Below are 13,658 nucleotides of genomic sequence, written 5' to 3' on the forward strand. Positions count from 1 at the left end.
GGCTGAGAGACCCCAGCAGATGCTTTGATCTGCCGGCCAACCGGCGCCGTAGCGTTGCCTCTTGTTCCTCTGCTTCTGTAGGCCACGACGCTTCTTCCGCGCCCGCAGAAGCGGAAGCGACTGTGACCCTGTTTCGGCGGCTCGCACGCGAGGGTCCCTGACACAGTTGATGCTGCGTCCCAACTTTTGCAATGGGTTTTGCAATAGTGTCAAGCACACTTCTGAGCCCTTGACAAGGAGTTCAGTAGCATGAGCCCTTCATGCAATCTCATACAACAGCACAGCAAGTAAACGGCACTGCCATCGAGTTTTTATTGACTAGTGACAGGCGTGTTTCGACTAATCACCATGACGGGCTATTTTCTGAAGTGTTGGAGCGAAACAAGGACTCCTTGGAAGTGTCCTTTGCATGAACAGAATGAAAGCTCGAACTTTTATGGGTAGCGACGGTTATATGCTAGCAATATGAGGGAGTAGACAGCGTTAATAAGTAACTTTGACAAAGGCGGTGAAAAGGGTATTGCTCAGTTCGTAAGGTCAACCTCGTTAGACGAGCTTCATGTCTATAGCCGTCTATCACGGAATCTTGGCAGTATCGCATACGTGCTGCTGCCTTAACGGCTTAGGTTCACACATAATAGAGCGGATAAAAAAATTGAGATGAAAAATTCAACACAAAACATGAAAGATGAAAAATTCAAAACTGAGCTCAGGCGTGAGTTCACGAATAAATGCAGAAGCGTTGACAAGCACACTTTGTCACTCGCGAGTTCTTGACATTTCTATAGTCGCCCTAGAAACCACTGCTTCCGGATTGTAATCGTGCTTTACAATGATAGCCACATGTCGTTTAAACAAGACTTATATTGCAGCAGCTATTTTGTTTCTGAATCGGCCCAGCTAGACTACTAGGTAACATTCGTTCTATGCATTCTTTCACAGCGTCTAGATGCATATGGTAAAAAAAAATTATATGCGCAAATGTCGTCCTTAACGAACTATTTCAAATATAGGTATTAAAATGGTCGACGTCTACAGAATATCTCAAACACAGATTTAACAGTTTATAAGTGGTCATCGGTATTTTACTGTATGCTAGGTCCACCGCTGAGCACGTGTGTGCTTCGATGACCTAGACTGCTCAAGCGTATAAGAAAAAAATAAATAAAACTATCCGTGCAAAAACGACAATAAGGTTAAAGGTCCGAGAAACCGCCGGCGGGGGCGCAGTGTCGGGTGGCGGTCAGCTGTCACCCCTGGACCCGATGCGACGCAGGGCCGCCGCTGCCACTCGGCGTCTTCGGGCGGGCCCGTGTCGCCGGTGGTCGCCCTGGCCTTGGTTATCGCGCACTGCGGCCGCTTCGGCCGCCAGCTCGTCAGGCTCCGCGTCGAGAAAGTTCACCAGGCCCAATGCGCGTATCTGCGCCACAGAGCTCACCGGTATAAAATTCTAGATAAGCCAACACACGTATTTTTTGCACCTTGCAAAAGCTCGGTTGCCAAGACCCCTGCGGTTGCGTGAATGCGGGCGTGCGCGCATTGTAGTTTTTTCTGTTACACACAAATTCGATACTTGAGCCCATAACTGCGATTGTAGGGCGTCATCGCCATTCCGCTGTTCAGGAGTTTGCTTAAATTCGCACGAAAAAGAAAGTTGCCTAAAGGCGTATGGGAACAAAGCTGAAAAATGAATTCGTATAGTGCCCTTATCAAAGAACAATTACGAGATCGAGTATATTGAACGATGACAAAGCGTGGCGCGGTGTTTGATGAAGAGGCTGATAATGAGGGTAGGCCTGCTGGGATCTGTCCATTTTTCAGTATTAGCGGAATTCAGCAAACTGTATGAGGAGGGCTCAGTTTTTTTTTTTTTTTTGTTGCTGACATAAAAGAAAAATGATACAAGCCATGGTTGGTAATGCAACTGAGATAAAAAGAAATGCCTTATGCCCAATTCACCTAAGGGCAACCCGCGGTGGCCGCGTTTCGATGGAGGCGAAAAGCAAGGCTCCCGTGTGCTGTGCGTTGTCAGGACACGTTAAATAAACCCAGGTGGTTGAAATCTTTGGAGCCCTCCACTACTGCGTCTGCCAGGGACTGAGTCGCTTTGGGACGTTAAACCGCATAAACCATAAACTTAAGGGCAACAATTCGACGCTCGGCGCGGTCACGCATAACAAAGGTTCTTTTTGCCGTCTTCCCCTATGCTGCAAAAATGAGAACGGTCTTATAGGCATGCTTGCGAACCTCAGTGCCCCGTGTTGAGATATGACAGTTTGTGCTTGTTGATAAAACAGGCCACAGCTCTGACCTCCAGTCATTTGACGTGACTGCACATCGGGGTGACATGAAAATTTAGCGTTCATAGCTGTGTACTCCCTCTCTCTGAAAATGGGCTGTATTTGGGAAGGCATAACCGATGTATACACATTAGGACCCGGATTTACGGTTGTAAGGATTGTTCCTGAGTAGAGCCCACTAAGCTCTGGATATACGTTCGATAACAAGAGCTTCTGATCCGAAGATACGGTGACTCCGGCTATACCTTTTGCAAATCTGGCCCATTTTACGGTAGGAGAGGCATAATATGTGATTTATGCTGTGTAGAGTGTAACTGACCAGAATAAAACCGATGGTGAGCAGCGCCACCAGGGTGAGCGCTCCGGCCAGCAGGAACACCACCAGCATCTCCGTGTACAGGAACAACTCTGCAGGCGAAGTACAATTTTAACTGCCGACATGGACAAACCGCCGTTATGTATAATATACTTGACAGTAAAGGTCCCCTGCACCATGAGTGCGGAAGAAGATCGACAGTTAGCTGCGGTGAAAAAATTTCCCCCTCTAATTCTACCTAAAACATCTGAGCATCAAATTGTAATGGCGCGCAAAATGGCAATCGACCGGCTATGATTTGGACAAATATTTTAAGCCACGCAGATCGCGTGTAGAGCAAGCTCTTAGACTATATTTTACCCTTTTCATTTCGCTTTTGTTTGTGTGGCTGTTCGAAATTGGTCGCTGCACCCCGTAGGCAGTGGGAGCGAGATCGTTTAATTCGGTGAGCCCTATTGAAAAGAACTGAAATAAAGATTCCAGGCCCGCGCCACGGATCTATAATAAACTTACGGGAGATGACGCCATAACGTTTTTAGCAGAAGCCTGCTCATGACGCTACTTGATTTAATTAACGCGACCAATTATCTCGCTGTATTGGCAAATCGGGTAAAGACGAACGTAGTACGATGCCGGACGGTCGTCATCTCCGCTACCCAGATCTCGGGAAAGGAAGTTGGGCTATAGAGAAACATACTACGCAAATAGCGGACGCTAGCGCAGGGCCGTTCGGTCGAGCTACTACACTGCCTGCAGCGCCCCGAGCGGCTGATTAAACCACTAATTTTGTCCTCCGAGGTTTTAGGAGTGGGATTTTGCTCTGTATCAGTTTTGGTTTCGACTGCAATGCTTCCGATTCTGATCTTCCTTTGACTATTAAAATATTCAACTATATCGTCTATAGTGGAACGCAAGGGTTTTAATACTTCTTGCTAAGCATGTACATACAGACGTAATAAAGTGGCGGAAAGAAACCTTTTTACTGGAAATACCGCCAAGCTTCTCGAAGGACCAAAGGGCGGCTGACTTAGTTCATGCACGTTGGAGTAACGCCGCTGTTATTAATTTTTTCGTTGCCGTTATTGAGCCGCTTTTATCAGTGGCAGACAATAGGAGGCAATGGTTCTTCATAAAAAAAGTTTATTTTTCTTGTTTACATCTTGAATTCCATAGAAATAATACTGGATCACACACTTTATAAAATGCGCCATATTACGAAGACAAAGAAGAAAAAAAGAAAGAATACAAGAAAGAAAAAAAAAAAGAAGAGAGGAACGGTGCATAGTGTCACAAAGAAAAAAAACTGTGCATATCCACTGCGTGTTTTTACTCTGGAACATCACCTGTGAGAACAATTATAAGTAGTTGCGAATGGCTACATACAGTTAAGGAGGAAAAGATGCACATATAGCCCGCGCGGAATTTCTACAACATCAGCCTTGACCAATAGGCTTTTCAGAAATTTAAACACAACATAATGAATACATATCAGTACCAGAATACTATGATCGCGATATAAACTACTGGCTGCCCGTGAGACAAAAGTATTACAGGGAGCCTGCTGTATGTGACTAATAGCAGCAGATGTCCTTAAAAATGCCGGTCACGAACAGGCAGCAGTGCTTTTTCGACCTCAACGGGAATTTTTCGGCCATGAGAAGGAATGCAACATGTAAAAATGGTGCTTACGAATCAGCATTGTGCACATACAGTGAGGCAAACATAATTCAGAAAACGATCCCAAATGATCAATAAACTGTTCTTGTAATACCAGATAAATGTTTGGGGTATGGTACGGGTGAACCATTGATAAATTTGCTCTGTTTTAAACCGTATGTGCTGCTAGTGACTTTTAGAAAATTACGCATTGGATGCAATGCACATGTTCTTCAGAAAAATACGACCCAAAAACAAACAGCGGCTGCACGGAAAAAGTGCGTCACGGCTCACATGCTATGTTACACGAGCAAGATACGTTCACACAGTATAACAAACGACTAGCTTACAGCGTTTTCAGTTCAAGAAACGCCGAAATCATTTTTGCAAACAAAAGAAAACAAGTTACCGGCAAAACGAGGCGACACGTTTAAAAGCGCGGGGAGGTGGGCGTAACCGGCGGCACATGACCGGCGCCGTTTCAACATATATATGAAAATGGGATGCTTAGATGCAACTCGGTGTATATACGATAAGCTGTCCATCTTTGAGGTGAAGTGGAAGCACACATCGCTACGCCGCCTCGCGGGTGGTCAGACCCATGCTCGCTCGGCCGCAAAACGGCTCGAGTGTCCGCTCTTTACACGAGTATCTTTCTCTGTGGTTGGGCGACAAACCAGCGGAACATGTTTCCTGCGACTCGAGCGCACTGAACGCGGCAGCAGCAAAAGCGACGGCCCGAGACCGCCTGAGTTTATTTTGCTTCGCTATAGTTATGGAAATGACACTACATCCAAATAAAAAGAGAAAAGAAAAGCACTAAAAATGTAGCCTGGGATCTGCAGCGAAATTGTGGGGAGTGACTGGCTGACAAAGGAAAAGAAAATTGAGAGCACTGTGGAATCTACACTGCAGAAATGCGAAAGCTGGAGTTTTGGTGCTGCATACAGTGCATTACGTTTGCTCTCATCATTATTATCAACTAAATGCACCGCCATTATCAATACTACTGACATACAGCTGTATAACGTCACAACACCTGCGGCGCTCCTGACGGAGAGAGCGGGAGTTAGGCCGCCGTTCATGCGCACCGCCGTCTCTCACGGACGGCGCGAGTTGGTCGCCCAGCTTTGAGGCGTGACGTCACACAGAGGTCATGCGAAAGGTGATTTCATGTGCATCGCCGTCGTACCGCAAAGGCTTGAAAGTGAAAGTAGTATTGCTTTTGCAATAATAAACACTCGGCGCCGATTCACGCGTTGAAGAAAGGCAGTGAGCGTCAAACGCACCCAGAAAATTGCAAGCGTGGAACAATGGGCTTAGTTGGTAGTTCATATTTAGAAAAGGATTCCTGAATTCATCATTTAGCTCTTAGCTGTCTTTTGGCATTGGTTGTTTTCGTGTTTCTGTTTTTAATGGCCTTTTTCGCTTTGTGAGTGCATTTAATCTTGATTATACATTTAACGGCCTATACTTTTCTAGGCCGGATTTTTACGGATTATACTTTTTACAGCAAAGACATATAGTCGCACGAGTTGACTCTCATTAAAAACTCATGCATGATCATAAACGGAGAGGGGAGGGGTGCACAGTGCCTCACCAAAGCTGAGCCGATTTCTGCGGGAGGCCAGGGAAGGCACACTGAAGAGCACGTCCGAGCCGTTGGGGTCGCCTCGGTAAGTGCGCAAATTGTACGTGTACCTGCAAGCGGCAAACGTAAAACACACCTTGACGCTATGAAATACTCCTGGGTTCTGGCGTAGGACAGGTTTCGAGTGCTAAGTGCTCTGCTCGGAGTATTCTTAGCTGCGAAGACACTGTATAACTTCTAAGTTGCAATGCTATTTCCGATTATTTTCAGGTTTATGTTATTGGGAAACGTTAGGCGACGCTCCAGCTAAGGTGAACAGCTGGTTTTCAGTAAAGCGGCCGAATAAATAGAAATAGGATTATGTAAAAAAAAAAAAAGAAGAAACGTGTTGCATCCGCCCGAAGTTGTTAAATGTAATATTTACAACCATACTATTCAACGTATTCTCAAGCAGCTACGAGCGTGGAGCAGTGAAGGTATATGCCGTTACCGAACTTCTGTTAGGCGCAAAGTACTGCAGTAGTACGGAAAAGCCAGCCATTAAAAAAAGAAATTCGTTTTGGGATTGTGTCTGTAATCACAGGCACGTTCAATTTCGCTAGACATTTTGCTCCTAGAATTCATTGCGAAAAGGAAATTACCCAAATCGAGCCTCGTAGGCACATCTCTTGTGTCTACAACGCGTATCGCTGTTTCTCTCTCCTTGGCTGTAATCTGCTTCGACAGATGATTGTTTACTACTGTTGGTTTTGATACCTCAATGGTTAGTAGGAAAAGAATTCAGCTCCCCCTGAGGTCCTCCGACAGGTCCCAACAACCTGTTTCTTAGGCTGACCAAATATGTCAGGTTAACGTGGCAACTGCTATGACGAGCTTCGCTGAGTCTATAAGTCTGTGCAAAAGCAAGTAATAGAACAAAAAGCTTGAAATGAAACCGGATTTCTCTGTTTTAGTACAGCAGCCGATAACGACGCAACCTTCTTCTAAACATCGCAGCGTTGCGCGTATTGTCCTGCCTCACCTGAGGAAGGGCACGAGTCCCATTAGGACCACGGAGGACACGTTGCGGGGCAGGTACAGCATGGAGCAGGCACGCGGAAGAGCGCTGTCGGTGCGGCACCACTTGACCTGTTGCATGAATGAAGCACCAACAGAAGTGCACAGCATGCGGCACTACTGCGGCTTTCAGCCCCTCAGCTATACTGAGGGCCATAGTAAGAACGAAAAAGAAAATCTTGCTTTACACATTAGCAGTGAGAGTTAACTACCTCTTGTTCTCGCTATGACTACACCGTGAGCAGGCATTTCAGGTGTACAAACAGTGCACTTTGTGGACGCCTGGGACGAATGCGTGGACACAAATGCTTAAATTCCAAGAAGTAAATATATAAATATAAATAAATCAATACTGATGAAGAGGAACGGCATTTGTACCTACCGGATATCGAAGTTTATATTTTTCGGCAAGTGAATGCAGTGGAAACGATCCCGCAAAAATATTTTGCTGTCGACGAAGGCAAGGCTTGGTTGTAGAATTTAACGTCCTAACGTGACCCAGGCTACGAGGGATGCCGCAGTGGAGACATCTTGTGGAAACGTCGATTCGATACAGGGCAGAGGCAGTAATATCGTAGTTCAGTTTATGTTTTTTTTTAGGCTCACTTTGCATCGATGAAAATATTGTTAACGGCGGGGTAGATTTTGTCAGCTCTAAGGTGATCACCAACGTTTATACAAGTATATCTATAAATGTTGGTGATCATTGCCTTTTCTGCTATTTCCGATAGGCCCTCTCCGGTCACCGCGGCATCGCGGCTATCGCGTACGCATACTGCTATCTTTGTTGCAGGCGGCCACGTCAACGTATAGTACTCTTGTCGACCTCCACACTTCCCTAGCAGAGCTTGAGCTCTGGCCTTTCGTCACCTTTTGGGGTAGGCAGGGTGCATGTTTTATCTTTAAATCTTTTACTGTTAGCGCCTGTCTAAAATCTCTCGGGATGGCGTCCTTTTTTTTAACCCCCGTTCCTGTTTGCTATCCTCCGGATCATGCAGACGGCAGTCCCTATTAGAGAAGAAAAACGGCGGTAGCCATCGAATTGAATACAACGGAAGCGATGTGACCAGCTCAACGGTTCAGGCCAACAACGATACAGAATAAGATGTCAAAGAAATTGCAATCGCCCTTTCAATTAAACGCACCAACAACCAAGGAAGGAAACACATAATACTGAATGATTCCCAAAAGGCCTGTCGAGCCTTCCACCTGGGACAAGTATGCAATGAGGCACACCACATAATGGAGTAGGAAAACAAGATTGGCAACTTGAAATACACAGTTATGTGGATACCGGCACACGAGGGAATCAACGGCCACGGGGCGGCTGACAAGATAACCCGAGGGCATACTTTCCGGGTCCTCGCAGCAGCTGCCCCAAAGTCGCCAACCCCTCTCATACACGGGAACTAATTGAATACTTCAAATTAGAGAGGAAACGAAACGCAGAACCACACAAACACTGAGCAGACAGGAGGCAGTAGCCTGGCTAGGACCGTCCCAAACCTAGAAAAGCACCCCGAATTCTGGCCCGAAAAATTCAATAACAACACATGCACCGCATGTCGAGAAGTCTTTGACAACATTCACATGATATAGAATTGCAAACAACAATTAAAGAAATATAAAACTCGAGCACTCAGACAAACGGTGCGGGAGGCGGAGTTGGCCCACACGGGTTTCTGAGCAGCGCAAGCCGCTTACTAGGGCCCGGGAGGAAGCCCAAGCCATTGGAATTCTGGAATGAGGATACCACCCACGCATTCCATCAACCAATAAAGTTTATTCTCTCCCGCTTTCCGGATAGCGCGAATGTTCGTGATTAGAAGTAGCTAGTTTTCGCCGAGTCTGCTTAGAGTCGCCTTGCCGAAGCTCCTCCGGCTAATCTTTGCTCCTGCGATCACCATTGGGCTGCTTTCAGTCTAGTGCATTGTGCAAGCCTAGCTGTATGAGTCTTTCAGTACAGGAGTTATATATAGGAGGCCTAGTGCGATTTTGTAGACGTGTAGAATGAGGTCCTCGATCTTGATTTTCTCGCCGTTGTAAAGCTGCAAGTAAGGGATGACCTAAGTCACCTTGACAATGATGAAAGCACATACAAGACGGCAGATGTCCTCCTCTTTTCAGCCTTTTTTTTTTTTAATTTGCGGCAGAGGACTCGCAGGGTTTGACGTGCCCTGCGAGTCGAAGTTGAAGTAAGAAGTTTAGCGCCTGATGTGGTTGCAAGACACATTCTTCCGCCAACCCAGTCCGGCTGTTTTCCGCGATAAGGAGACCACACGTAGGCGCAACTCATGACTCGGTGCTCATTCCTTTGCCGCCTGCCAAATGTTTTGAAATGGTGTAGACTGTTTAAGGAGTCGGTTTTTGGCCATAACGTTATGATTTATGCTTTGTATGCTCGAAATGTTTCTTCGCGCATGGTGTTTTTTTATAATTCATTTGTTCCATCCAGGTGCTTCACTGGGCTTAAATTCTGTACCAGACGTTCCTGACGCTGATTCTACTATTGTACTCCCTGCAAGGTAACCATTACATGCGAGTGTCATTTCGACAGCGGCTGTTTATCAGGCGAACACTGAAAAATAGAATTAGGAAGGGTTGGGAGTGAAGGGTGGTTGAGGGGTGGGGAGGGGAGGGGAGGGGGCATAAGTTTTTTTCGCAGTCGCTAGGTTGTATTTGTTGCTGTGACACACCTATTCATTCGTGATAATTTTTATGGGGGAGTGGGCGGTTGGTGGCATTCCTTGGCGCTTAGACACGACTGATTCTAGCAGTCAGGATGGCCCCTTCCCAGCCTCATTTATTTATTTATTTATTTATTTATTTATTTATTTATTTATTTATTTATTTATTTATTTATTTATTTATTTATTTATTTATTTATTTATTTATTTATTTATTTATTTATTTATTTATTTATTTATTTATTTATTTATTTATTTATTTATTTATTTATTTATTTATTTATTTATTTATTTATTTATTTATTTATTTATTTATTTATTTATTTATTTATTTATTTATTTATTTATTTATTTATTTATTTATTTATTTATTTATTTATTTATTCATTTATTTATTTATTAGAACCTCAAGGGCCCTCAACGGTAGTAAAGCTATTGCACCGATCGCCGTATATGTCTTACAACATGAGGTTTTCAGTGCCATATCTGTATTTAGAAAAGATGCTTAAAATTGTCTTTTTTTTTTTAGCGAAGGAAATGTGCAGTATGTGATTACTCGATGGATACCTGAACCACACACGTCGAGGAAAAGGGAGGAAGTGAGAGAAGAAAGGATGAGGTGCCTTAGTGGAGGGCTACGTACGAGATAGGAAGGGCTACAGAACTATTAGGATATATTCAACGTGTACCGACATCGCGCAACACACGGACCTTTTACGTCTCGCCTCCATCAAACCACCAAGGCGGGTGTCTAGAGAATGGCCGGCCAGCATTTCCGAATCACTTTTCTGTCGCTTAGCATTCATGTCTATCATGTGCGTATCAGGCTTCCCTAACCAAGCTGCACTGTTGCTAGAGGGAAATTTAGGAGGCGAATCGAGGAGTACCTGGAAGCCGTCGTGCCTCGTATGCGGCCAGATTTTCCAGTTGAGTCGCACAACCGACCAGCCCAGGGTTCGCACGGTGACGTCGCAGGGAGGGTTTGGTTCTGCATTGGCCGGAAAAATAACGTACAAGGGATCTGCATCTTGCCGTATTTATCTGTTTCTTTTAAACACGTACATACATGGTAGTCCAGACTTAGGATGAATATGTGAAGGAGTGGCCGCTCTTTTCAGAGCGCCTTTGTTTCTAATACAGCAGCATATATCAAAGCAAAGTCGAGCCCGCATTGACAGACTTGGAGGCGATAATTCGCATGGCTTGATACTGAGCTTCACTGTGTGGCCGCGTGAGGCGTAATGACGGTTTGAAGAGAGCGGCCGCAAGCTCGCCTGTTTCCCCTAAAATTAGACGATCCTGCACGTGTACACTTTAAACGGTAACTACGGCGATTTTTCGATGCTCACAACAGATATCAACAAAGTTTGCATCAGACGTTCTTCTCAACGTCAAGATTACGTGTTCCAAAAAGCACAGTTGAGGACGCTTTAATTTTCTCGCAAAGTAATTTTATAGATAGCGCTCCGGGACCCGCGACTCGCGCCGACAGAAAGGAAATTTTTACGGCCAGCACTGTGCTTGATGACGTCACAGTCGTACAGAGGTTCTCGAGCAGACGACGGCGACAATGCAGCGGCACTACTGGGTGCGGCTTATTCGGTGCTGCGTCGCCTGTACGATCCTGAGGTGCTACTGGCACGGGGCAGGGCGACGGTGGCGCCACTCAGAAACAGCCTGGCATGACGCAGACACGGCTGACAGCTTGCTTGCAAACAGCATATATAGATCAGATCGTGGTATCACCGTTTTGTAGTTTCAGCTCACACTTTAATGGATTCCTTTGCAGCCATGGGTGGTAGCTAGCGTTGAGTTGTTGGCTGCACGAGTTATTCTATAAAAACAAATCACTGATTTACCACCGATTTCTCGAAAAAACAAACAAACAAACAAACAAACTTCGCGACAAATTTAACCGTGTGATCCGGCGCCTCCTCTACCTGAGAACGCATGTATGCTCGGAACATTTCACGCGAGACTGCTGCAACAGAGTGTTCTGATACAGGAGTTTGGCTGATTTGACTCCGCGAGTACTAGGGGATGGTTGAAATCGGATCTGCATCGACGATCCTTCCGCACGCGACATAGGATAAACCGCCTGCCACAGTCCGTCGGTGCCGTCACGGCTGTTTACAGCCACCGTCAGCAGGAAATGAATGCTAAATTTTGTTGACTTCTTAAATATTGGGCGATTTGATAAATGAATGTAAAAAAGCCCTTACTGAGGATTGCTGATCTACAACGAAATTCTGGGGATAACTGCGATACAAGGGAATTCCGACTCGCAGCCAGCAGCCCGCAGTTGCCCATATATGGCTGAGCTCATCCGATCTCATACTTGATCTTACTCCGCTGCTAAGGCGTCGCCGAAATTGCATCTTTATTTTGCTCTGAGACAGTTGGATTGACAGTAAGGCTGGTCAACGAACAGATCATTTACTATAGCGCAGATAAATTCCGCAATGCCGCCCGCTGCAGCTTTAGTGTGAAACTGTTTAGGCCCAGCGACGATACATAGGACGCAGCGCACGGCCAGAGCGCAGTTGTTCCCCCCTCTAGCGGGAGCATCTTTGCTGTAGTCTCGCTGCATTCAGTGCGGTAACTGTTGCGAATTTGTCGCCTACTTTCTTGATGCGGTTGAGGTCGGCCATATTTTGATGTACCGCTTAGCATATATTACGCCGAGCAAACGATCCTGCGAAGACGGAACAGGGCTACAATGCTGAGCCGTTGGGCGCGTGCTTTCGAAGGTTGTATCTGTCGGACGTCACGCTATAGGCAATGCCTATAAGACTTGTTCCTCTTGAAACTTGGTTTAGTGTGCAAAAAGTACGTAGTTGAAACTGCATGGCCAGCCCGTGGGCTTTAAGAGTTTGCACACGGGCTCGGCGCACTTTCCGTAAACAGACGCTGACGCCGTCGCTGAACTTCATAATAGATAGCCGTGATCAGTAGGTTGGTTACGTATGGCATGTAAGACGTCAACATGAATTTGGAAGCTGTTTTCGCTCAGAGCGCAATCATTTTCGCAACAAATCGAAGGCCTACAAAATTCTGTGCTTCGGTCATGAAGCAGCTCACAGAAAAATTGCATTAAATTGAACAAATATCATTCGGTGAGAATGAAATTACATTTTACATTTGGCAGGGTTATTGATGCGTGGGACATAATCTCCCTCGCAGCGAGGTGGATCTGGGGTCAGTATCAACAACAACAACAACAACAACAAAAAAGGAAATTTGTATTCGATCTGCTGCCTTCACACCTATATGCCAGCCACTTACATCGGGGTTTGTGAGTACATTAATGGCTTTCTTTTTTTTTTAAATCGCATTTGAATGAGGTGTTCTAGCTGTCACTGCGCGATGACATATAGGGCGACTCACCGACATCACACCGTATACAGGTTTCACATGGTGCCGTACGAACAGCGACTGACGTTCACACCTCGACAGAACGGCAGCGGGTGGATGCGTCTCGGCTGCACGCCTGTGTCGTCACATGTGACGTCACTCAAAGCAGTGCTTTCCGGGCACCGCGCGGGAGTTGCAATTTTCATTGAAGCTTTTTGCTTATTTAAAATTATTGCTTGCGTGTTGTAAAACATTTAATCGGGTACTGTGATGACCAAGCCATCAGCAATATCAATCAATCATTAACCAAGCACGGTAGAAAAAGCGCCGGAGTTGCCCTTTAAGAAAAAAAAAATAATTTAGTCACGTAAAAAGGTTTTGCCTGCCTACTGAGATTGTCCCTTTATCTTTGCCGCGAAGCGATCAAATTGATAAAAGTTTAAAGGAGGGTGCCACTATATTCTGTCGGCTGTCAATAGTTTCCGAATGCGAAGTAAACAGGTTGTAACACTTGGGGTTGTTTCTAGGCTGTACAGCAATTGTAATGTACATATCGCGCATTTCTCAGTCACTAATGAGTGTTCTAGGTGATTGTTCTGACGTCGGTGATCCTTTGCGCGACGATCAGCGATTGTCAGAAGACGAAACGTCGTTGCGCGCGTCACCACTATACTGAGGATCCATGTTACTGATTCTCC

The 13,658-nt window shown here is 45.6% G+C and overlaps 1 protein-coding gene across 1 annotated transcript in view; it reads right to left on the bottom strand.

The window, feature by feature from the left end:
• Nucleotides 1-310: 310 nt before the first annotated feature.
• LOC146185118 (uncharacterized) overlaps nucleotides 311-13,658 on the bottom strand; it is a 22,656-nt gene continuing 9,308 nt past the window's right edge. The window contains exons 6-10 of the mRNA XM_084605879.1: nucleotides 10,494-10,594; nucleotides 6,885-6,991; nucleotides 5,873-5,973; nucleotides 2,620-2,708; nucleotides 311-1,420 (exon numbers count right to left, since the gene is read on the bottom strand). Coding sequence (XP_084462005.1) covers nucleotides 1,244-1,420; nucleotides 2,620-2,708; nucleotides 5,873-5,973; nucleotides 6,885-6,991; nucleotides 10,494-10,594 — 575 coding nt within the window. The 3' untranslated portion in view covers nucleotides 311-1,243. The remainder of the gene's footprint in view (nucleotides 1,421-2,619; nucleotides 2,709-5,872; nucleotides 5,974-6,884; nucleotides 6,992-10,493; nucleotides 10,595-13,658) is intronic.

This window comes from Amblyomma maculatum, chromosome 6, assembly GCF_055883805.1.
Source record: "Amblyomma maculatum isolate TAMU_Amacu chromosome 6, ASM5588380v1, whole genome shotgun sequence".
Taxonomy (NCBI): domain Eukaryota; kingdom Metazoa; phylum Arthropoda; class Arachnida; order Ixodida; family Ixodidae; genus Amblyomma; species Amblyomma maculatum.